This window comes from Scyliorhinus canicula, chromosome 1 (assembly GCF_902713615.1).
Source record: "Scyliorhinus canicula chromosome 1, sScyCan1.1, whole genome shotgun sequence".
Classification (NCBI taxonomy): Eukaryota; Metazoa; Chordata; class Chondrichthyes; order Carcharhiniformes; family Scyliorhinidae; genus Scyliorhinus; species Scyliorhinus canicula.
The window spans coordinates 305,771,447-305,796,891 of record NC_052146.1 but is presented as its reverse complement, the minus strand read 5'-3'; the positions used below and the strand labels follow the sequence as shown (position 1 = coordinate 305,796,891).

Here is a 25,445-nt window from a genome sequence, read left to right as displayed (position 1 = left end):
ATTTACTGGGGCGATGTGAATGGGTAGAGTTTACACGGACTGTTGGAGCCGATTAACTGGAGCAATGTGGTAGGGTAGAGTGTACACGGACTGTTGGAGCAGATTTACTGGGTAGATGTGAGAGAGTAGAGTGTACATTTGTCTGTAATGGAATTGATGTCTTATTGCATTAATGCAATAAACTTTATGGATTAATTGGCTTTTCCCCAACTTCAACATTTTAGTGCATGAGAGAACAACATTGATCATTAAAGTGCAACTTGGAAGTGTCTCTGAATTCATGTGCTCAAACAAAGCAACCGAGAATGACCAATGTTAGAGTAGAATGGATAAATACCATCACTTGGGCACCTTAGGCCAAGGCTAGCTCTTTGTGTGCACAAGGTTATCAGTGAAATACCTTTGTGATTGGTCTGCAGCTTGGGCCATGGTAGGATTGTTCTTTTTTATTACTGATTCATAGTACTTGTATGTCGCTGGCAAGGCTGGCATTTATTGACCGCCCTAACTGCCCTTGAGCCGGTAGCCATGAGCCGCCATCTTGAACTGCGTTAGTGAATCTAGTGTAGGTACACCCTTCATGCTGTTTGGGAGGGAGTTGCAAGATTTTGACCCGGTGACAGTGACGGAACAGGGATCTCTATATGGCATGCCCACCTCTGCCCACCCTGCAAAGTCTTCCTGACTAACAACTGGGGGCTTGTGCCACAATTTGGAGAGCTGTCCCTCAGACTAGTCAAGCAAAAGGCTGACATAACCACATTCACCGAAACATACCTTACAGATAATGGGCAGGATTTTCCTCCCCCTCTGCGGCGTGTTGTGCAGTGCCAGAGGGCAGCTCGCCAGTGGCCGGTGACGGGATCCTCCCTTCCTGCCATTGTCAACGGGGTGAACCTTTGAACACACCCACGGCGGTTGTGCGCTGTTGGCAGGATGCAAGATGCTGCCAGCGGGAATGGCCAGATGATCCTGCCCAAGGACTCGGACGCCACCATCGCCATCCCAACAAATGCCCTTCTCCCACCAGCAGGACGGGCCCAGCCGAGATGGCGACATAGTGTATACAGTCAGGAGGAATTGTTCCCTGAGAGTCCTGCTATCATGGTATCAGGTTAACCATGGGCAAGGAAACCTCCTGTTCAAAGCAGCATTGAGTGTAGCAAGGCCACAGAATGTACCCTGGGTGGGGGACTTCAATGTCCATCACCAAGAGTGTCTCAGTAGCATCCCCACAGACCGAGCTGGACGGGTCCTAAAGGATATAGCTGCTAGACTGGGACTGCAGCAGGTGGTGAGGGAACCAACAAGAGAGAAAAGCATACTTGACCTCATCCTCACCAATCTGCCTGCTGCAGATGAATCTGTCCATGACAGTATCGGTAGGAGTGACCACCGCACAGTCCTTGTGGAGACAAAATCCCATCTTCACATTGAGAATACCCTCCATCGTGTTATGTGGCACTACCGTTGTGCTAAATGGGGTAGATTCAGAACAGATCTACAACTCAAGACTGGGCATCCATGAGGCGCTGTGGGCCATCAGCAGCAGCAGAATTGCATTCAGCCACAGTCTATAACCTCATGGCCCGGCATATCCCCCACTCTACCATTACCACCCAGCCAGGGGATCAACCCTGGTTCGATGAAGAGTGCAGGAGAACATGAAAGGAGCAACAACAGGCATACCAAAAAAGGGGTGTTGACCTGGTGACGCTACAACACAGGACTACTTGTGTGCCAAACAGCAAAAACAACATGCGATAGGCAGAGTCAAGTGATCCCACAACCAATGGATCTGATCTAAACTCTGCAGTCCTGCCATATCCAGCCGTCAATGGTGGTGGACAATTAAACAACTCACTGGAGGAGGAGGCTCCACAATTATCCCCATCCTCAATGATGGAGGGGCCGAGCACATATGTGCAAAAGACAAGGCTGAGGCATTCGCAACAATCTTCAGTCTTCTCCGGAGGTCCCCAGCATCACAGATGTCAGTCTTCAGCCAATATAATTCACTTCACGTGATATCAAGAAATGGCTGAAGGCACAGGATACTGCAAAGACTACGGGTACTGACAATATTCCAGCAATAATACTGAAAACTTGTGTTCCAGAACTAGCAGTGTTCTTTGCCAAGCTGTTCCAGTACAGCCGTGATACTGGCATCTATCCAACAAATTGGAAAATTGCCCAGGTATGTTCTGTACACAAGAAACAGGACAAATCCTACCCGTCCAATTATTGCCCATTCAGTTTACTCTCAATCATCAGTAAAGTGATGAAAAGGTGTAATCGACAGTGCTATCAAGCCACACTTACTCAGCAATAGCCTGCTCACCGATGCGCAGTTTGGGTCCTGTTAGGGTCACTCCATTCCTGATCTCATTACAGCCCCTGCCCAAACATTGACAAGCGAGCTGAACTGAGCAGGTGAAGTGATGTCTTTGCCTTTGACATCAAGGCAGCATTTGGCGGAGCGTGGCATCATGCAGCTCTGACTGAGTTCAATAGGAATCAGTTGGAAAACTCTCCTTAACCATTTGCCTTTGTGCTCGGTGTGACTCTAACCAGAAAGGTTTGTTCCCCTGATTCCGATTGACCTCAATCCTGCTCGAGCTCCTTGCTGCCACACTCGGTGAAACGCTGCCTTGATGTCAAGGACAGCCACTCCCACCTCACCTCGAGAGATCAACTCTTTTGTCCATAATTGCAACAAGGCTGTAATGAGGTCAGGAGCTGAGTGACCCTGGCGGAACCCAAACTGAGCGTCCGTGAGCAGGTTATTGCTGAGCAAGAGTCACTTGATAGCGCTTGTCAACAACCACCGTCCATCACTTTGCAGATGATCGAGTGTTGACTGATGGGCAGGTAAGTGACTGGGTTTGATTTGCCCAGGTGATGGGGGACTGGACATACCTGGGCAATTTTCCACTTTGTTTAAATCTGATTAGTTGTTTAATTGCCCATTACAATTCACAACTGGATGTGGCAGACTGCAGAGATTTAATTGGATCGGTTGGAGGATGGTTTCGCTCTGTCCCTCATTTGTAACCACTGCGGTTAAGCATGCAGATCTACGTTGTAGCTTCGTCAGCTTGGGATCTCATGTTTTGGTCGATCTGGTCCTGTTTCTGGCACGATCTCCCACAAACTGTGGATGCTGCAATTATGAAATAAAAGTAGGAAATGCTGGGAAATCCCAGCTGGTCTGTTGGTATATGTGGAGAGAGAAACAGAGTTAACGCTTCAAGTCTGTCTGACTCTTCCTCTCCACAATGAAAGATATTACAACATTGGGAAACAAACAATGACATAAGCCAAAACTACAGATGTGAGATATTAATGGGTATATTAATGATTCTGTGTTTCTGGTATCGAGCTTTACCTGATGGGAACGCAGATGCTCTGCCTGTCAATCCACAAATTGTATGGATGGAAAATTAGAGTTTGCACATCTTATTGGTAAGTCTTGAGGTGCAGTGGGTATCATTCCTGCCTCTGAGCTCTGGTGTTCAAATCCTACCCCAGGACTTGATGGAAACATAGAAACATGAAAATAGGAGCAGGCCATTCGGCCCTTCGAGCCTGCTCTGTCATTCATTGTGATCATGGCTGATCATAATGTAGGGCACATCTCCCAACTGGGAGGCTGTGATCGGAAAATGGACCCTAGTGAGTAGCAATTGGGACAGGCTGCAGGAAGGACGGTGAATCGAGGAGAAGGGGAGTTCGACCATTGTGAAATTTGCGGAAACAGTGAGTTGGAGGAGGAGGCTTTGGGCCAAGTTGGATGCTCTGACCAGTTCCTCGCAGGACATTCCACAAAGTGCTTAACAGCCAGTGAAATACATCTGAAGGGTAGTCACTATTGTAATGTGGGAATGCATAAACCAATTTGTACGTCGCTAGTGCCACAAACACCAAGAGGATGTTGGTGGCGTGTTACAGATCACGCAGGGGACATGTCCTTTTACATGCATGTTGTAGTCTGGAGCTGTGGATAGTGGTGCTAGAGGCTCCAAAATTCTTTCTGTCACATGGTTGACCAAATTTCTACGTTTCTCTGGGGATCAAAGAATATGGGGGGGGGGGGGGGAAAGCAGGATTAGGCTATTGAGTTGGATGATCAGCCATGATCATAATGAATGTCAGAGAAGGCTCGAAGGGCCGAATGGCCTGCTCCTATTTGTATCTTTCTATGTTTCCATCAAGTCCTGGGGTAGGATTTGAACCCAGAGCTCAAGAGGCAGGAACGATACCCACTGCACCTCAAGACTTACCAATAAGATAAGTGATCAGATCAATTTTGTTTGGTAATGGACAAAAGCGAATCACTGCAAACAAAAACAGGGAACGCTGGACAATCTCAGCAGGTTTGACAGCTTCTGTGGAGAGAGAAGGGAGCTAATGTTTCGAGTCTGGGTGACTGTTTGTCAAAGCTGGGCTATTTCTGGTGTTGGTTAAGGGATGGATTTTGATTGGGACACCGGGAGAACTCCCATCCTCCTCCAGATGATAGCATGGGGTCTTTTCATGAGGCAGCATGACAGGCCATTCTGCCCCTCCAGTCTTTTCCACCAAACTGGGTTTATCTGTGCCATAACGTTTGCTCCCTATCCTTTCATACCCGAATCAGAAATAATCTAACCATTTCAGGTTTAAATTTAATAACTGAGCTGGAACCTACTCTTTAGTGGGATTTAGCTCAATTAATGAGAGTTGAACACTTCCACCCTAACCCTAACCCTAACCCACCGGCCAGCCCTGCCAGCAGTGCGAAGCTTGGCGGGCGGGGGGGCAAACTAATTTGACTTGAGGTCACAGTGAGTTTCCCGACTGCGGGATGAACTTTAGGAATTAAGGGCGAGATTCTCCGCAAATGCGGAGAATCGTAAAGGCTGCCGTGGGACAGGCCGTGACCCACGGCAGCCTTCACGCCCACTTCCGGGGCTGATTCACCCCCCCCCGGGCGGGGCTAGGAGTGTGGCCCTGTACGCCACGGCGGCGCGGCCTTGACACGGCCGATGACGCCAGCCGCGCATGCGCAGGTTGGACAACGCCAACCCGCGCATGCGCAGTCGGCGTCTTTTCCCTCAGCTGCCCCGCAAGACGTGGCGGCTTGATCTTGCGGGGCGGCGGAGGGAAAAGAGTACGTCCGTTACAGACGCGCGGTCCGCGATTGGTGCCCACCGTTGTACTGCCGTGCCAATCGGGCCCCCAGATGCCCCAAATCTGCCCCCCGTTTCACAACGGCAGCGAGTAGGTGTGTTTGCTGCCGTGTTGAAACGTGCGTGAAGGCCCGGCCGCTCGGCCCATCAGCCTCGGAGAATCGCCGTTCGCCGTAAAAAACGGCGAGCGGCGATTCCTGGCATGGGTCGGGCGTGGGGGGGGGGGGGAGAATAGCGGGAGGGCGTGAAAAATGTCGGGAGGCCCTCCCGCTATTCTCCCACCCGGCGTGGGGGGCGGAGAATCGCGCCCTAAGTTCTCAGCAATTTTAATAATAATATATTAATAATCTTTGTTGGTGTCACAAGTAGGCTTACATCAGCAGCGCAATGAAGTTACTGTGAAAAGCCCCTAGTCGCCACACTCCGGCACCCGTTCGGGTACATTGAGGGAGAATTCAGAATGTCCAATTCACCAAACAAGTCTTTCGGGACTTGTGGGAGGAAATCGGAGGAAACCCACGTAGCCACGGGGAGAATGTGCAGACTCCGCACAGACAGTGACCCAAGCCGGGAATCGAACCCGGTCCCTGGCGCTGTGAAGCAATAGTGCTAACCACTGTGCTACTTAAAGGCAAATGAACAATGTCGAGAAGCCCGTTTGCATGCATTAGCAAGCCATTCACGTTCATCAGAAAGCCACCTCGCTGGAATTAAGTTTCCCCTCCTAATTCATTTCCCCACCAGGGAGAAATTTGAACTTTTTCGACTGCACTGGAGTGGCATTGACCTGACGAGGACGACTTCTTCGGTGATGAATGGTGAGTTGCTGCTGTATTGTCCTCTGGGGAAGGTCTGTAAATGCAATGGCAGTGTAGGTTGTGTGGAGGATGACTAGGGAAGGGAGGATTGGTTAATGGGGAAGGATGGAGCAGTGACTGGGTAAAGCATAGTGTAGCTATCCGGGTCCTATCTACATAGGGCTCCTCGACCTTTGACCCCATGAGGTAATGGCAGAGACAGCAACTTCCTGTCTGCCCTGCCGCGGGAATCTGATGCATATTTACTGTCCCGAACAGCAGAAGACCAGGTGTGGTCATCCATCCCAGCGGGAAGCACTCCCACTTCCGCGCCCTTTTCCAAATTCAGACTCCAGAAAGGGAAGGTTCCAGCCTTTGTGTGAAGTTTCATTTCAACCCTTCTCTGCTGAATGGCCTGGATTTGATAAGGTCGTGACCTCTGCTCCTAAACTCACCCACCAGTGGAAAACGTTTGGTGTTAAAGACCTCGATTTAACATTTGGCTCCAATAAGGTTCCTCTGACAGTGCCGCACTCCCTCAATTCTACATTAAGGTGCCAGCCTAAAGGACCGGCTCAAGTCTCTGGGATGGGGGATTCAAACTTCCTGGGGGTCGTGGTTGAGGCAGAAATTATGTCAACATTAACAATTTGGTTCATAGGTGGGTGACGAGAGGAAATCTCAAGGGATTTGGAAACAAGCGGCATAAATATGATTGAAACTATTTGCTCTCCTGAACAGCACCTGCCACACAGACTAGTGGGGCCAAATGGCCTGTTTGTGCTTTAACGTCCAGGTATAGTTCTTGGTGAGAGGGAGATTGAGCCCAGGGTTATAGCCCTATGGGGAGAAGAGCTGGAATAACTCTGCAGTATTTGTATCCATTTTACAATCAAGGATTCCAGTGCCAAGTGTGCTTACTCCCAGTATTCTGACTCGGCAATCATGCAGACGTTCTTCCTGAAGACGAGTCTCCCTCTCAGAGTGATATATTGAAAATATGCCTCATCCATCAAGCCTGAGAAGCATTTAATGTGTTAATAAAATATCCATTGCAACTTTTCTCTGGTCTTCAGCCTCATTCTGTGTCCATTGGTTTGTTCCTCGTGTGTACTCACTCCATCCCATTTGCCTCTGCTGCTGTCACCTTACTCTGTGTTCTGTGCCACAGTCATGGCATCTCCTTGTGTGGGCCGGTGCAGTCATTGCTGGCATGTTCCATTCTTCTTCACCACTTACACCATACCCAAACACAGCTTGGCTCCCCTTCCGAAATCCGACTGCCAATCGCCATCATTGCCTGACTCCTCCCGGACCTTTCCTGCCCCAGATTCCTGGCGAAATTGAAACTTCCTCAAGCTTGCCGTTAGCCATGAGTTTAGGGAACAGCTCCATCAGCCTTTAATAAGAATAAAAATTTTTACAAAATATAAACAGCTCAACTCTATTAACAAAACAACCGCGGTAACACCCCAAGAACAAATCCCACCCAACTTCAAAAGCAACTACAAACAAAAGAAAAAAACAAAAGAACACCTAACATCAGAAGGGAAAGAGATAACACCCGCCACATCCCACAAACCCATGTGCACAGTTCTCCCTCCCCCCGATCCAAACCCTCCCCCTCCCTCTCTCCCTCCCCCCCCCCCCCCCCCCCCCCCCCCCCCCCCGGTTGCTGCTGCTGCCCGTCTATTTCCCTACCGTTCCGCCAGGAAGTCCAGGAAGGCTGCCACCGCCTAAAGAACCCCTGTACTGATCCCTCAGGGAAAATTTCACCTTCTCCAATTTATTGAACCCCGCCATATCATTGATCCAGGCCTCCACGCTTGGGGGCCTCGCATCCTTCCACTGAAGAAGAATTGTCCGCAGGGCTACTAGGGACGCAAAGGCCAGAACACCGGCCTCTTTCGCCTCCTGCACTCCCGGCTCCACTGCAACCCAAAAATTGCGAGTCCCCAGCCTGGCTTGACCCTGGATCCCATCACCCTCGACACCGTCCTTGCTACCCCCTTCCAAAACTCCCCCAGCGCTGGGCACGCCCAAAACATATGGGCGTGGTTCGCTGGGCTCCCCGAGCACCTAGCACACCTGTCCTCGCCCCCCGAAAAACCTACTCATCCTTGTCCCAGTCATGTGGGCCCTATGCAGCACCTTGAACTGTATGAGGCTAAGCCTCACACAGGAAAAGGAGGAATTCACTCTCTCCAAGGCATCCGCCCACGTCCCCTCCTCAATCTCCTCACCCAGCTCCTCTTCCCATTTACCCTTCAGTTCCTCCACCGAGGCCTCGTCTACCTCCTGCATCACCCGGTATATGTCCGAAATCTTCCCTCCTCCAACCCACACCCCCGAGAGCAACCGATCCCGCACCCCTCGTGGGGGCAGCAAGGGGAACCCCTCCACCTGCTGACTGGCAAACGCCCTCACCTGCATGTACCTAAACATGTTCCCCGGGGGGAGCCCAAACTTCCCAAGCTCGCGAACCTCCCCTCCACAAACAGGTCCCTCAACCTCCTAACCCCTGCCCTGTGCCAGCCCAGAAATCCGCCATCAATGCTCCCTGGGACAAACCGATGGTTCTCCCGTACCGGGGCCTCCATTGAGCCCCCCACTTCTCCCCTATGCCGTCTCCATTGCCCCCAAATTTGAAGGTAGCCGCCACCACCGGGCTCGTGGTATATCTCATTGGAGGGAGTGGCCAGCGTTACCAGCGCCTCCAGGCTCGTGCCCACACATGACGCCACCTCCATCCTCTTCCATGCTGCCCCTTCCTCGTCCATTACCCACTTACGCACCATCGCTGCTTTGGCAGCCCAATAGTACCCTCAGAGGTTGGGCAACGCCAGCCCCCCCCTATCCCTGCCCCGTTCCAGGAACACTCTTCTCACCCTCGGAGTCCCATGCGCCCACACAAATCCCGTGATACTCCTGTTGACCCTCCTAAAAAAGGCCTTCGGGATAAGGATGGGGAGGCACTGGAACAGGAACAAAAACCTCGGGAGTACCGTCATCTTAACGAACTGCACCCTCCCCACCAGTGACAGCGGTAACATATCCCACCTCTTAAACTCCTCCTCCATCTGCTCCACCAACCTTGTGAGGTTGAGCTTGTGCAGGGCCCCCCAGCTCCCAGCCACCTGGACCCCTAGGTACCTGAAGCTCTTCCCTGCCTGCTTCAGTGGGAGCCTACCAATCCCCGCCTCTTGATCAACTTATACCCAGAGAAACCCCCGAATTCACTAAGAATCCTCATCACCTCCGGCATCACCCCCACCGGGTTGGCCACATACAGCGACAGGTTGTCCGCATGCAGCGACACTCGATGCTCCTCCCCACCCCGCACCAGGCCCCTCCAGTTCCCTGACTCCCTCAATGCCAAGGCCAGGGGCTCAATCGCCAATGCGAAGAGCAAGAGGGACAGGGGACACCCCTGTCTCGTCCCCCGGTACAGCCGAAAGTATTCCAACGACCTCCTATTTGTGGCTACACTTGCCATCGGAGCCTCGTAGAGCAGCCTCACCCACCGGATAAACCTGCCCCCAAACCCAAACCTCTCCAACACCTCCCAAAAGTACTCCCACTCAACCCTATCAAAGGCCTTCTCCGCATCCAATGCCACCACTATCTCCGCCTCCCTTCCATGGCCGGCATCATAATGACATTGAGGAGCCTACGCATGTTCGTATTCAACTGCCTTCCCTTCGCAAACCTCGTCTGGTCCTCATGAATGACCCCGGGCACGCAATCCTCTATTCTAATGGCCAGGACCTTTGCCAGCACTTAGCGTCGGCGTTCAGCAGTGAGATCGGCCTATATGACCCGCACTGCAGAGGGTCCTTGTCCCGCTTCAGGATCAAGGAAATCAGCGCCCGTGACATAGTTGGGGGCAAAGCCCCCCCCTCCCTTGTCTCGTTAAAGCTCCAGACCAACAGGGGGCCCAACAGGTCCAAATACCTTTTATAAAATTCCGCCGCAAACCTGTCCGGCCCCGGCGCCTTCCCCGACTGCATGCCCCCTATCCCTTTGACCACCTCCTCCAGCTCGATCGGTGCCCCCAGTCCCTCCACCTGCTCCTCTTCCACCCTCGGGAAACGCAGCTTGTCCAAGAAGCGCCCTATTCCACCCCCCTCCACCGGGGGCTCCGACCGGTACAGTTCCCCATAGAAGTCTCTGAAGACCCCATTAACATCTACTCCCCTCCGCACCACCTTCCCAGCCTTATCCGTCACTCCCCCAATCTCCATGGCCGCGTCCCGCTTTCGGAGCTGGTGCGCCAGCATCCTGCTCACCTTCTCCCCGTATTCATACACCGCCCCCTGTGCTTTCCTCCACTGAGCTTCCGCCTTTCTGGTAGTCAATAGGTCGAATCTGGCCTGAAGGCTACGCCTCTCCCCCAGCAATCCCTCCTCTGGAGCCTCCGCATATCTCCTATCCACCCGCACCATCTCCCCTATCAGTCTCTCCCTCTCCCTCTGCTCCCCCCTCTCCCTTTGGGTTCGGATGGAGATCAATTCCCCCCTCATCACCGCCTTCAATGCCTCCCAGACCGTCCCCACTCGTTGTCATTGGCCTCAAGGTACCTCTCGATACACTCCCGAACCCTCTCGGCCACCTCCTCATCTGCCAGCAGCCCCACCTCCAAGCGCCAGAGCGGACGTTGGTCCCTCTCTTCCCCCAGCCTGAGGTCCACCCAATGCGGGGCATGATCCAAAATGGCAATGGCGGAGTATTCCACTTCCTCCACCCTCGAAACCAACCCCCTACTCAGGACAAAAAAATCAATCCTCGAGTAGGCCTTATGTACGTGGGTGAAAAACGAGTACTCCCTGGCCCTTGGCCTCGCAAACCTCCAGGGATCCCCCCCCCCCAAATCTGGTCCATAAATCCCCTCAGCACCTTAGCCGCCGCCGGCCTCCTACCCGTCCGGGACTTGGATCGATCCAATGGGGGATCCAGTACTGTGTTGAAGTCCCCCCCCCCCATGATCAGGCCCCCCACCTCCAGGTTCGGAATGCGGCCCAACATACGCCGCATAAAGCCCGCATCGTACCAATTTGGGGGGTAAACATTCACCAACACCACCCGCTCCCCCTGCAGCTTGCCACTCACCATAACATATCTCCCGCCACTGTCAGCCACCACATTTAATGCCTCAAACGACACCTTCTTCCCCACCAGGATCGCCATCCCCCTACTCTTCTCATCCAGCCCTGAGTGAAATACTTGGGCCACCCATCCCTTCCTCAGCCGAACCTGGTCCACCACTCTCAGGTGTGTCTCCTGGAGCATGGCCACATCCGCCTTCAGCCCCTTCAGGTGCGCAAATACCCGGGTCCGTTTGACCGGCCCATTCAGCCCCTTCACATTCCAGGTTATCAGCCGGATCAGAAGGCTCCCTGCCCCCCTCCCCTGCCGATTAGCCATACCCCATCCCTTGCCCACCCCCGGCCAGCGTCCCCCGCTCTGCCAGTTTCCCACAGCGGCAACTCCCCCCCCTCCAGCACCCCCTGCGTCCTCCAGCTCCTTCCTGACCGTTTCAGCAGCAACCGCTCCCCCCCCCCCCCCCCCCCCCCCCCCCCCCCCCAAGGCTAGGACCGGTCCTAGCCGCGCCCCTCCCTCCATAGCACTCCCGTGAGCCAGCTAACTTCTGCTGACCCCGGCGACTCCCGTCCTACCTCCGACTCCTCCCCACGTGGGACTACCCCACCTCCATCGTGCCCGTCAACGGGTCCTACCCCCTCCCCGCTCTTACGCTGGAAAAGAAAACAGCCAGCAACGACCCGCGCTTCTCAGCCCCGACCCCACCATCTCCCAGCGTGGGAAACCTGCAGAAAGCCCGCGCTTTCGCCCTGCCCGGCCCCGCCTCCTCCAGGGCTACTCCCATTGTCAGTCCCCCCCCCCCCAGCTCCCCGAACTCCCCGTTTACCCCCCTGCCCGAACCCGTCCACCAGACCCCTACAGAAAAACCCATATAGAAAAGACAAAATCAACATCACCCCACCCACCCTAAGGCCAACCCACATCTTACAATAAACCAAGCAAATACAAATACAGTATTATACAGCATTCCCACATCTTAGACCCTCAGTTTGAGTCCAATTTCTCGGCCTGCACAAAGGCCCACGCCTCCTCCGGGGACTCAAAATAATGGTGCCGATCCTTATAGGTGACCCACAGATGTGCCGGCTGCAACATGCCGAACTTCACACTCCGTCTATGGAGCACCGCCTTCGTCCGGTTAAACCCGGCCCTCCGCCTCACCACCTCCGCACTCCAGTCCTGGAAGATCCGCACCTCCGTGTTCTCCCACTTGCTGCTCCGCTCCTTCTTGACCCACCGGAGCACACACTCACGATCCACGAACCGATGAAACCGCACCAACACCGCCCGCGGCGGCTCGTTCGGCTTGGGCCTCCTAGCCAGAATTCTGTGGGCCCCCTCTAACTCCAGGGGCCCCTGGAAGGACCCAGCCCCCATCAGCGAGTTTAACATAGTCACCACATAGGCCGCTAGGTCCGACCCCTCCAGCCCCTCCGTGAGGCCCAGGATCCGCAAATTCTTCCTCCTCGACCGGTTGTCCAGCTCCTCGAACCGCTCCTGCCATCTTTTATGGAGCGCCTCGTGCATCTCCACCTTCCCTGCCACGGCCACGACCTCATCCTCCCTTTCGGAGGCCTGCTGCTGCAGCTCCCGGATCGCAGCCCCCTGGGCTGTCTGGGTCTCCATCAGCTCCCTGTTGGTTACCTTCAGCGACTCCAGCAGCTCCAATTTAAGCTCCTAGAAGCAGCGCAGCAGAGTCGCCTGCTGCTCCTGCGCCCACTGCCTCAGCTCCTCAAGGCCTCCGCCGGCCGCCATTTTGTCTTCCTTCCCCCGCTTTTTCAGGGGTACTTTCTCCGGTTTTCTCCTTACCCCACTCCTGGTCCGGACCATAGGACTGTTGGGGTCGACTCCTGACCTCTTCCCACGTCGGGATTGGCCGCCACAGCTCCGTTGGGGGCCCTGAAAAGAGCCCCAAAGTCCGTTCTCAGCGGGAGCTGCTGAATGTGCGGCTTAGCTCCTCATTGCCGCCACCGGAAGTCTCTAATAAGAATAATCTTGATTGTCACAGGCCGGCTTACATTAACACTGCAATGAAGTTATTGTGAAAATCCCCTAGTCGCCACACTCCGGCGCCTGTTCGGAATGAGGGAGAATTCGGAATGTCCAATTCACCGAACAGCAATTCTTTCGGGACTTGTGGGAGGAAACCGGAGCACCCGGAGGAGACCCACGCAGGCACGGGGAGAACGTGCAGGCTCCACACAGACAGTGACCCCAAGCCGGGAATCGAACCTGGGACCCTGGCGCTGTGAAGCAACTGTGCTAACCACTGTGCTACCGTGCTGATGATGTTCTCTGAGGAAGAGGGGATCAGTGCAAGGGTGCCAAGCGGCCCAAGAAATATTTCAAGCCCTGCTACCCGCAGCCACTCCCCAACGTGGTCAGAGTAAGGGAGTGAAATGGTAGTGCCGTGTGAAATGTTACTGGACCAACTCTGCGATGGCCTAGACGAGGGATCTTGTGAATGCAAGTTCAAAATCACACCACGGTAGTTTGTCACTTCAGTTCGGTTAATTAAATAAACCTGGAGTTAAAAAGCTACTCTCAGTAATGGTGAGCATGAAGCGACTGGATTGTCGTAAAACACCCACCTGGTTCATCACTGTCCTCTATGGGTAAGAAACCTGCCATCCTTACCTGGTCTGGCTGTGACTCCAGATCCACAGCTGTTAAGGCAACTCGCCATGACAACAATCAGCATTGGGTAAAATGCTGGCCTTGCCAGTAATGCCCACATCCTTTTAATAAATAAATAAAAACTTTAGGCCGGTGAGCCTAACGTTAGGCCGGTGAGCCTAACGACTAGGCCGGTGAGCCTAACGTCTGTGGTGGGTAAAGTCTTGGAGAGGATTATAAAAGATACGATTTATAATCATCTAGATAGGAATAATATGATTAGGGATAGTCAGCATGGTTTTGTGAAGGGTAGGTCATGCCTCACAAACCTTATCGAGTTCTTTGAGAAGGTGACTGAACAGGTAGACGAGGGTAGAGCAGTTGATGTGGTGTATATGGATTTCAGTAAAGCGTTTGATAAGGTTCCCCACGGTCGGCTATTGCAGAAAATACGGAGGCTGGGGATTGAGGGTGATTTAGAGATGTGGATCAGAAATTGGCTAGTTGAAAGAAGACAGAGAGTGGTAGTTGATGGGAAATGTTCAGAATGGAGTTCAGTTACGAGTGGCGTACCACAAGGATCTGTTCTGGGGCCGTTGCTGTTTGTCATTTTTATAAATGACCTAGAGGAGGGCGCAGAAGGATGGGTGAGTAAATTTGCAGACGACACTAAAGTCGGTGGAGTTGTAGACAGTGCGGAAGGATGTTGCAGGTTACAGAGGGACATAGATAAGCTGCAGAGCTGGGCTGAGAGGTGGCAAATGGAGTTTAATGTGGAGAAGTGTGAGGTGATTCACTTTGGAAAGAATAACAGGAATGCGGAATATTTAGCTAATGGTAAAATTCTTGGTAGTGTGGATGAGCAGAGGGATCTCGGTGTCCATGTACATAGATCCCTGAAAGTTGCCACCCAGGTTGATAGGGTTGTGAAGAAGGCCTATGGTGTGTTGGCCTTTATTGGTAGAGGGATTGAGTTCCGGAGCCATGAGGTCATGATGCAGCTGTACCAAACTCTGGTACGGCCGCATTTGGAGTATTGCGTACAGTTCTGGTCGCCTCATTATAGGAAGGACGTGGAAGCTTTGGAACGGGTGCAGAGGAGATTTACCAGGATGTTGCCTGGTATGGAGGGAAAATCTTATGAGGAAAGGCTGATGGACTTGAGGTTGTTTTCGTTAGAGAGAAGAAGGTTAAGAGGTGACTTAATAGAGGCATACAAAATGATCAGAGGGTTAGATAGGGTGGACAGCGAGAGCCTTCTCCCGCGGATGGAGGTGGCTAGCACGAGGGGACATAGCCTTAAATTGAGGGGTAATAGATATAGGACAGAGGTCAGAGGTGGGTTTTTTACGCAAAGAGTGGTGAGGCCGTGGAATGCCCTACCTGCAACAGTAGTGAACTCGCCAACATTGAGGGCATTTAAAAATTTATTGGATAAGCATATGGATGATAAGGGCATAGTGTAGGTTAGATGGCCTTTAGTTTTTTTTTTTTTCCATGTCGGTGCAACATCGAAGGCCGAAGGGCCTGTACTGCGCTGTATCGTTCTATGTTCTATGTTCTATGTTCTCTTCTTGACGGCTGCAGCAGCGCGCGCCCAACCCCATCCCCACCCCCAAGGGCGTGGCACTGTGACGTGAATAATGCCCATCTAATAATTACACAAAAGCCTGCCAGTCACTGCATGTTCAGCATTACATGGATGTCATGAAAGAAGGCATGTCATTGTCACCAGTGTTAATAAAGCTAATTATGTTGCTAATATCACAGGTGAAGGACTTTGTTTAAATAAGTACCTGGAGCATTTATAAATAGAGACCGCTGAGACACTGGGAACGGCAGGTCGAAGGCAGACATACGTGATGCTGCATTGTGCGATTCAACCTATGGTTAAAAAAACAAGATTGACCTCCAGTTTAACCTTCACCGTCTGGCCTTGGGTTCATTTACCAATCGAGAGCCAGGATTGACTGATTTCCCACACCAGCCAAGATGCTGCATTTCTGACAAACCTGCATTGACAGCTGGTCAGGAGGTGGGTGGCTTGGGTGGAGGGATATTGGGTGAAAATGGCAGGATGAGGTTGAAGGATATAGGGAAAACGTAGATGGGATTGAGGAATATAGGCAAACGGTGAGGGGATTAGATTGAGGGATATGGGGAAAAGGTCGTTTTGACTGAGGGACGGAGAAAATGGGTGAGGTTGGAATTGAGGAATATGAGGTGAAGATGGCGAGGTTGGATTCAGGAACTTCGAGAAGTTTGAGGGAACAGTGATGAGAACAGATTGACTGAGTTGATGGGAAGAGGTGATGATCAAACATGGATCATGACTGTTGGGACTTAATAATATCCCTTCACATTCTGGAGCGGGATGGTTTTATTTATCAGCATTTCTGCATTCAAGTAAACTCCAAACAGATGTTGTTTATTAAACCAGGAAACATAAATTGCTCCTAAACAAAATATTTAGATGAGGAAAATCACATTTATAAAAGAAAAGGCATCATAAACAATATCCCTCCTTCTGGACTATTGACTCGCAATTTTAAAATTGGAAATGGTTGAGAGTGAACACTTTTTGAAATCTTTAATTAATGACTTGTTTTGACGAGTGGCATTTCGGACGAAGTGTAACAGACAAATCGCGGCTGGTTAACGATCTCCGGAGCTCCAATTTTTGCGGAACCCGGTCCCCAGCAAATTTTGTCACTTGGTTTAGCCGCGGATTTTTGCCGCACTGGAAATGCCAACTCCCAACCAGAGGTCATTTCCAAAGAACCCATCGTGGAGGGAGGGGGGGGGGGGGGGGGGTGGTGGGGGCTGGCTGGCTGGGATTAATTGGACATTTGATGCTGATGCGTCGCTCTCTGAATTGTCCGTAGGAATGGCAGTCAAAGCAGAGATTTAACTGCATGAGGTCAATGTCTGTCCTCACGTAAACATGAGGAGAGACAATATACATTCATGGATATAATTTTGAAGGCTGGGGTGTGGGTACTATGATTCCTGTGTCAGTCTTTTGAAAATGCTGTTCAACTTGTTGGTCCATGGCCCTGCACTTTTCCCCAGCTCCCTGTAAGCATTTCCTTAATGAAGATATGTGGAAGAACCCTCTGGTCTTCAGACTAGTACAGTGGGAGCTTTTCCCTTTCACCTTCGAGGGAAGGTGAGACCTTTAATGCAGCATCTAAAAAAACAGCTTATCTAACAGTGCACCACTCCCTCAGCCTGGATTATGGGGCTCACATCACTACTGTGGTACTCAAACACCCACACTCTCCAACTCAGCCTCATAATCCACCAGCCTTATAATCCTAGCATGTAAGGATGGATCAGCTTGAGGATAAAATGTTAGACACATAACTCAAATCTTACACATTTCAGTCAAATGATGGAGTTTGTAACCAGACACCACATGAATTTACTTTTAAGCACGACACAAGCAGTGGCTTTTAACAGCAGCTTAGGGCTGTGCATGACACAAAGTGCCAAAGAAAACAAAACTGACATCAAATTTGTTTTAACAGATAAATCCTTTCTATAAAAGGAATTAAGCAAATCCTGATTGGATCTCATACATAATGTGACTCATGGACTGGTCTGGATCCAGCCTGTAAGTGTGTGTGAGTGTGTGTGTGTGTGAGAGAGAGTGGGTCTGTGTGTGTGAGTGGGTCTGTGTGTGTGAGAGTGGGTGTGTGTGTGTGAGAGTGGGTCTGTGTGTGTGTGAGTGGGTCTGTGTGTGCGAGAGTGGGTCTGTGTGTGTGTGTGTGAGTGGGTCTGTGTGTGTGAGTGGGTCTGTGTGTGTGTGAGTGAATCTGTGTGTGTGTGAGTGCGTCAGTGTGTGACTGGGTCTGTGTGTGTGAGTGCGCCTGTGTTTGTGTGAGGGTGGGCCTGAGTGGCTGTGTGTGTTAGTGGGCCAGTGTGTGTGTGTGTCTGTGTGTGTGATTGGGTCTGTGTATGTGTGTGTGAGTGGGTCTGTGTGCGTGAGTGGGTCTGTGTATATGACTGGGTCTGTATGTGTGTGTGAGTGGATCTGCGTGTGTGTGTGGGTCCGTGTGTGTGAGTGGGTCTGTGTGTGTGTGAGTGGGTCTGTGTGTGTGAGAGTGGGTGTGTGTGTGAGAGTGGGTCTGTGTGTGTGAGTGGGTCTGTGTGTGTGAGAGTGGGTCTGTGTGTGTGTGTGTGTGAGTGGGTCTGTGTGTGTGAGTGGGTCTGTGTGTGTGTGAGTGAATCTGTGTGTGTGTGAGTGCGTCAGTGTGTGACTGGGTCTGTGTGTGTGAGCGTGTGAGTGCGCCTGTGTTTGTGTGAGGGTGGGCCTGAGTGGCTGTGTGTGTGTTAGTGGGCCAGTGTGTGTGTGTGTGTCTGTGTGTGTCATTGGGTCTGTGTCTGTGTATGTGATTGGGTCTGTGAATGTGTGTGTGAGTGGGTCTGTGTGTGTGAGTGGGTCTGTGTATATGACTGGGTCTGTATGTGTGTGTGAGTGGGTCCGTGTGTGCGAGTGGGTCTGTGTGTGTGTGACTGGGTCTGTATGTGTGAGTGGGTCTGTATGTGTGAGTGGGTCTGTGTGTGTGAGTGGGTCTGTATGTGTGAGTGGGTCTGTATGTGTGAGTGGGTCTGTGTGTGTGAGAGTGGGTCCGTGTGTGCGAGTGGGTCTGTGTGTGTGTGTGAGTGGGTCTGTATGTGTGAGTGGGTCTGTATGTGTGTGTGAGTGGGTCCGTGTGTGCGAGTGGGTCTGTGTGTGTGTGTGACTGGGTCTGTATGTGTGAGTGGGTCTGTGTGTGTGAGTGGGTCTGTGTGTGTGAGTGGGTCTGTGTGTGTGTGTGACTGGGTCTGTATGTGTGAGTGGGTCTGTGTGTGTGAGTGGGTCTGTGTGTGTGTGTGAGTGGGTCTGTGTGTGAGTGGGTCTGTATGTGTGAGTGGGTCTGTGTGTGTGAGTGGGTCTGTGTGTGACTGGGTCTGTATATGTGAGTGGGTCTGTATGTGTGAGTGGTCTGTGTGTGTGAGTGGTCTGTGTGTGTGTGGGTTTGTGTGTGTGTGTGTGTGGGTCTGTGTGTGTGAGTGGTCACTATGTGTGGTTTTGTGTGTGTGAGTGGGTTTGTGTGTGTGTGGGGGGCGGGCGGTTTGTGTGTGTGTGTGTTAACATAAGAACTAGGAGCAGGAGTAGGCCATCTGGCCCCTCGAGCCTGCTCCGCCATTCAATGAGATCATGGCTGATCTTTTGTGGACTCAGCTCCACTTTCCGGTCTGAACACCATAACCCTTAATCCCTTTATTCTTCAAAAAATATCTATCTTTATCTTAAAAATATTTAATGAAGGAGCCTCAACTGCTTCACTGGGCAAGGAATTCCATAGATTCGCAACCCTTTGGGTGAAGAAGTTCCTCCTAAACTCAGTCCTAAATCTACTTCCCCTTATTTTGAGGCTATGCCTCCTAGTTCTGCTTTCACCCGCCAGTGGAACAACCTGCCCGCATCTATCCTATCTATTCCCTTCATAATTTTAAATATTTCGATAAGATCCCCCCTCATCCTTCTAAATTCCAACGAGTACAGTCCCAGTCTACTCAACCTCTCCTGGTAATCCAACCCCCTCAACTCTGGGATTAACCTAGTGAATCTCCTCTGCACACCCTCCAGTGCCAGTACGTCCTTTCTCAAGTAAGGAGACCAAAACTGAACACAATACTCCAAATGTGGCCTCACTAACACCTTATACAATTGCAGCATAACCTCCCTCGTCTTAAACTCCATCCCTCCAGCAATGAAGGACAAAATGCCATTCGCCTTCTTAATCACCTGTTGCACCTGTAAACCAACTTTTTGTGACTCATGCACGAGCACACCCAGGTCTCTCTGCACAACAGCATGTTTTAATATTTTATCATTTAATTAATAATCCCTTATGCTGTTATTCCTACCAAAATGCATAACTTCACATTTGTCAACATTGTATTCCATCTGCCAGACCCTAGCCCATTCACTTAAACATAAGTGGGTCTGTGTGTGTGTGTGACTAGGTCTGTGTGTGTGTGAGTGGCTCTATGTGTGAGTGTGTGTGTGTCTGCGAGTGGGTCTGTGTGTGTACGATTGAGTCTGTATGTGCACGAGTGAGTGTGTGTGTGAGTGGCCTGTGTGTCTCTGTGTGTGTATGAGTGGGCCTGTGTGTGTGAGTGGGTCTGTGTGTGTGAGTGGGTCTGTGTGTGTGTGATTGGTCTGTATGCGTGTATATGAGTGGGTCTGTGTGTGTATGAGTGGGTCTGTGTGTGTGTGATTGGTCGGTATATGTGTATGAGTGGGTCTGTGTGTGTATGAGTGGGTCTGTGTGTGTGTAAGTGGGTCTGTGTGTCTGTGTGTGTGTGTGAGTGGGTCTGTGTGTGTGAGTAAGTGGGTCTGTGTGTGTGTGTATGTGAGTGGGTCTGTGTGTGTATAAGTGGGTCTGTGAGTGTGAGTGGGTCTGTGTGTGTGTGTTGGTCTGTATGTGTGTGTATGAGTGGGTCTGTGTGTGTGTGAGTGGATCAGTGTGTGTATGTGAGTGGGTCTGTGTGTGTATGAGTGGGTCTGTCTGTGTGTGAGTGGATCGGTGTGTGTATGTGAGTGGGTCTGTGTGTGTGTATAAGTGGGTCTGTGGATGTGTGTGTAAGTGGGTCTGTGGATGTGTGTGAGTGGCTCTATGTGGGTGTGCGTGTTTGTGTGTGGGTCTGTGTGTGTGTGTGTGTGTGTGTGTGTGTGCAAGTGGGTCTGTGTGTATGATTGAGTGTATGTGTATGAGTGAGTCTGCGTGTGTGTGAGTGGTCTGTGTGTGTGTGTGTGTGAGTGGGTCTGTGTGTATGACTGGTTCTATGTGTGTGTGTGTGTGTGAGAGAGTGGGTCTGTGTGTCTGTGTGTGTGTGTGAGGGGTCTGTGTGTGTTAGTGGATCTGTGTGTCTCTGTGTGCATGATTGGGTCTGTGTGTGTGTGATTGCTCTGGATGTGTGTGTATGAGTGGGTCTGCGTGTGTGTGAGTGGATCGGTGTATGTGTACGTGAGTGGGTCTGTGTGTAAGTCAGTCTGTGGGTGTGTCTGTGTGTGTGATTTGGTCTGTGTGTGTGTGTTGTGAATCGGTCTGAGTGTGCGTGAGTGTATGTCTGTCAGTGGTCTGTGTGTGTGATTGTGTGTGTGTGAGATTCGGTATGTGTGTGTGAGTGGGTCTGTGTGTGATTCAGTCTGTGTGTGTGTGATTCGGTCTGTGTGTGATTCGGTCTGTGTGTGTGAGTGGGTCTGTGTGTGATTTGGTCTGTGTGTGAGTGATTCAGTCTGAATGTGTGATTCGGTCTGTGTATGTGTGATTCGGTCTGTGTATGTGTGATTTGGCCTGTGTATGTGTGATTTGGTCTATGGATGTGTGATTCGGTCTGTGATTGGTCTGTGTATGTGTGATTTGGTCTGTGTATGTGTGATTCCGTCTGTGTATGTGTGATTCGGTCTGTGATTTGGTCTGTGTATGTGTGATTCGGTCTGTGTATGTGTGATTCGGCCTGTGTATGTGTGATTTGGTCTGTGTATGTGTGATTCGGTCTGTGTGATTCAGTCTGCGTATGTGTGATTCGGTCTGTGTATGTGTGATTTGGTCTGTGTGTGATTCGGTCTGTGTGTGAGTGATTCAGTCTGTGTATGTGTGATTCGGTCTGTGTCTGTGTGATTCGGTCTGTGCATGTGTGATTCGGTCTGTGTATGTGTGATTCGGTCTGTGTGATTCGGTCTGTGTGTGATTCGGTCTGTGTGTGTGCGTGGGTCTGTGTGTGAGTGTGTGTGTGTGATTCGGTCTGTGTGTGTGAGTGGGTCTGTGTGTGATTTGGTCTGTTTGTGAGTGATTCAGTCTGAGTTGTGTGATTCGGTCTGTGTATGTGTGATTCGGTCTGTGTGTGGATCAGTGTGTGTGAGTGGGTCTGTGTGTGAGTGATTCAGTCTGTGTATGTGTGATTTGGTCTGTGTGTGTGGGTCAGTGTGTGTGAGTGGGTCTGTGTGTGTGATTCAGTCTGTGTGTGATTCGGTATGTGTGGGTGAGTGGGTCTGTGTGTGATTTGGTCTGTGTGTGAGTGATGCAGTCTGAGTTGTGTGATTCAGTCTGTGTATGTGTGATTCGGTCTGTGTGTGTGTGGGTCAGTGTGTGTATGTGTGATTTGGTCTGTGTGGGTGGGTGGGTGTTAGTGGTTATTTATTTATGCACATTTGCATCTGTGTGTGTGTTTGAGAGTTAGTGTGAGTGAGTGTTCATGTTAGCATTTATGCTTGTGTGAGTGTGTGTCAGTATGCACGTGTGAGCATCTGTGTGCATGATGGGTTTGTGTTTTTTGTGAGCTTGCGTATAAGTGGGTGCATGTCTGGGTGTCTGTGCATTTGTATATGTATGTGTGTGGGTGTTTGTGTGTTAGGGTGAGAGATTTTGTGTGTTTGTGTGTGTGTTTCTGTTGTGAATGTTATATGTATGTGGGTGCATGGATGTAAAGTGTGTGAGTGGGGGTCTTTGTGTGTGTTTGTGTGTGTGGGTATTTGTGTGGGTGTGTGTATGGGTGTATTTATGTGTGTGGGTATTTGTGTGGGTGTGTGTATGGGTGTTTGTGTGTGTTTATGTGTATGGGTATTTGTGGGTGTGTGTATGGGTGTTTGTGTGTGTTTATGTGTGTGGGTGTGTGTATAGGTGTTTGTGTGTTATTATGTGTGTGGGTATTTGTGTGAGTGTGTGTATGGGTGTCTGTGTGTGTTTATGCGTGTGGGTATTTGTGTGGGTGTGTGTATGGGTATTTGTGTGTTAGTGAGTGTTTGTGTGTGTTTCTGTGGGTTTGTGGATGTGTGTGTGAGTGTGTCAGTGCATGGACGGGTGCTTGTATGTTTCTGTGTGTGGGTGTATCTGTCAGTGAGTGGGTAGGTGTTTGTATAGATGTGTTTGTGTGTGTGGGTGGGTGATTGTGTGGGTGTGACTGAGTGAGTATTTGTGGGTGGGTGCGTCTGTGCATGGGCGGGTTTTTGGTGCCTGTGTGCAGGTGTGTGTGTGTGTGTTTCTGTCTCTATATGGGTGGGTGTTTCTCTGTATGTCTGTGTGTTGGTGGGTATTTGCGTGGGTGTGTGTGGGAGTATTTGTGTGGATGTGTGTGTCTGTGTGGGGGATATTTGTTTGTGTGGGTGGGTGTTTGTGTGGGTGGGTGTCTGTGTGTGTGAGTGTGCAGGTATGTGTATGTTTGTGTGGGTTGATGTTTGTGTGGGTGTCTGTGTGTGAGAGTGTGTGTATGTGGGTGTTTTTGTGTGGGTGTGTGAGTCTGTGTGGGTGGATTTTTGTTTGTGTAGATGTGTGTGTGTATGTGGGTGTTTTTTGTGTGTGTGTGTGTGTGCGAGAGTGTGTGGGTCTGTGTGGGAGCGAAAGTGTGTGGGTGTGTGTGAGAAACTGTGGATGTGTTTGTGTGTGGGTGTGTGTGAGAGAGAATGTGTGTGTGTGAGGGAGTGTGGGTGTGTTTGTGTGTGGGTGTGTTTGTGTGTGTGAGAGAGTGTGGGTATGTTTGTGTGTGTGAGTGTGGGTGTGTTTGTGTGTGTCAGAGAGTGTGTGTGTGTGAGAGTGTGTGTGTGAGTGCATGTATGTGTGAGAGTGTGTGTGTGTGAGTGTGAGATAGAATGTGTGGGTGTGTGTGTGTCTGAGAGTGTGTGGCTGTGTGTGTCTGTGAGAGTGTGTGGCTGTATGTGTGTCTGTGAGAGTGTGTGGGTGTGTGTGTGTCTGTGCGAGTGTGTGGGTGTGTGTGTCTGTGAGCGTGTGTGGGTGTGTGTGTGTCTGTGTGAGAGTGTGTGGGTGTGTGTGTTGGTGAGAGTGTGTAGGTGTGTGTGTGTGTTTGAGAGTGTGTGTGCATGTGTGTGAGAGTATGTGTGTGTGAGAGTGCGTGTATGTGAGAGAGAGTGTGGGTGTGTGTGAGTGAGTGTGGGTGTGTTTGTGTGTGCATGTGTGTGTGTGAGAGAGGGGGTGTGTTTGTGTGTGTGTGTGTGTGAGAGAGTGTGTGTGTGGGTGTCTGTGAGAGTGTGGGTGTGGGTGTGTTTGTGTGTGGCTGTGGGTGAGAGTGTGGGTGGGTGTGTGGGAGTGTGGGTGGGTTTTTGTGTGAGAGTGGGTGTGTGTGGGTGTGTTTGTGTGTGGTTGTTTGTGTGGGTGTCTGTGTATGAGAGTGTATGTGTGTGTATGTGAGAGGGTGTGTGTGCATGTGTGTGAGAGTATGTGTGTGTGAGAGTGGGTGTCTGTGAGAGTGTGGGTGTGGGTGTGTTTGTGTGTGGCTGTGGGTGAGAGTATGGGTGGGTGTGTGGGAGTGTGGGTGAGTTTTTGTGTGAGAGTGGGTGTGTGTGGGTGTGTTTGTGTGTGGTTGTTTGTGTGGGTGTCTGTGTATGAGAGTGTATGTGTGTGTATGTGAGAGGGTGTGTGTGCATGTGTGTGAGAGTATGTGTGTGTGAGAGTGTGTGTGTGAGAGTGTGTGTGGGTGTGTGAGAGTGTGGGTGTGTTTGTGTGTGCGTGTATGTGTGTGAGAGAGGGGGTGTGTTTGTGTGTGTCTGTCTGTGTGACAGAGTGTATGTGTGTGTGAGAGAGAATATGTATGTGTGAGTGTGTGTGTGAGAGAGAATATGTGTGTGAGAGTATGTGAGAGAGAGTGTGGGTGTGTGTGAGAGAGCGTGTGTGTGTGTGAGAGAGTGTGGGTTTGTGAGTGTGTGTGTGTGAGAGAGTGTGGGTGTGTGTGTGTGTGAGAGAGTGTGGGTGTGTGAGTGTGTGTATGTGTGACAGTATGTGTGGGCGGTGTGTGTGAGTGTGGATGTGTGTGTGCGAGAGAGTGTGGGTGTGGGTGAGAGTGTGCGTGTGTGTGGTTGTTTGTGTGGGTGTCTGTGTGTGAGAGTATATGTGTGTGTGTGTATCTGTGAGAGTGTGTGGGTGTGTTTGTGTAGGTGTGTGTGAGAGTGTGGGTGTGTTTGTGTGTGGCTGTGGGTGAGAGTGTGGGTGTGTGTGTATGTGTGGGTGGGTGTGTGGGAGTGGGAGTGAGAGTGTGGGTGTGTGTATGTGGGAGTGTGGGTGAGAGTGTGGGTGTGTGTGTATGTGTGGGTGGGTGTGTGGGAGTGTGGGTGAGAGTTTGGGTGTGTGTATGTGTGGGTGTGTGTGTCTGTTGGTGGGAGTGTGGGTGCGTGTGTGGGAGTGTGGGTGAGAGTGTGGGTGTGTGTATGTGTGGGTGGGTGTGTGTCTGTGTGGGTGAGAGTTTGGATGTGTGTGTATGTGTGGGTGGGTGTGTGGGAATGTGGGTGAGAGTTTGGGTGTGTGTGTATGTGTGGGTGTGTGTGTACATGTGGGTGGGTGTGTGGGAGTGTGAGTGAGAGTGCGGGTGTGTGTGTATGTGTGGGTGGGAGTGTGGGTGGGTGTGTGAGAGTGTGGGTGTGTGTGTATGTGTGGGTGGGAGTGTGGGTGGGTGTGTAGGAGTGTGGGTGAGAGTGTGGGTGTGTGTGTATGTGTGGGTGGGTGTGTAGGAGTGTGGGTAAGAGTGTAGGTGTGTGTGTATGTCTGGGTGTGTGTGTGGGAGTATAGGTGAGAGTGTGGGTGGGTGTGTGGGAGTGTGGGATTGTGTGTATGTGTGGGTGGGTGTGTGGGAGTGTGGGTGAGAGTGTGGGTGTGTGTGTATGTGTGGGTGGGTGTGTGGGTGTGTGTGTATGTCTGGGTGGGTGTGTGGGAGTGTAGGTGAGAGTGTGGGTGTGTGTGTATGTGTGGGTGGGTGGGTG

The 25,445-nt window shown here is 51.2% G+C and overlaps 1 protein-coding gene across 3 annotated transcripts in view; it reads left to right on the top strand.

The window, feature by feature from the left end:
- Nucleotides 1-25,445, top strand: part of LOC119976478 (regulator of G-protein signaling 17-like) — a 145,350-nt gene that overhangs the window by 17,015 nt on the left and 102,890 nt on the right. For 2 of the 3 annotated variants that reach the window (XM_038817019.1, XM_038817028.1), the window contains exon 2: nucleotides 5,916-5,989. In XM_038817019.1, the coding sequence (XP_038672947.1) occupies nucleotides 5,987-5,989 (3 nt within the window). In that variant the 5' untranslated portion in view covers nucleotides 5,916-5,986. Of the gene's footprint in view, nucleotides 1-5,915; nucleotides 5,990-6,865; nucleotides 7,031-25,445 lie in introns of those variants that run through there. The other variant, XR_005462930.1, reaches the window with a different exon arrangement.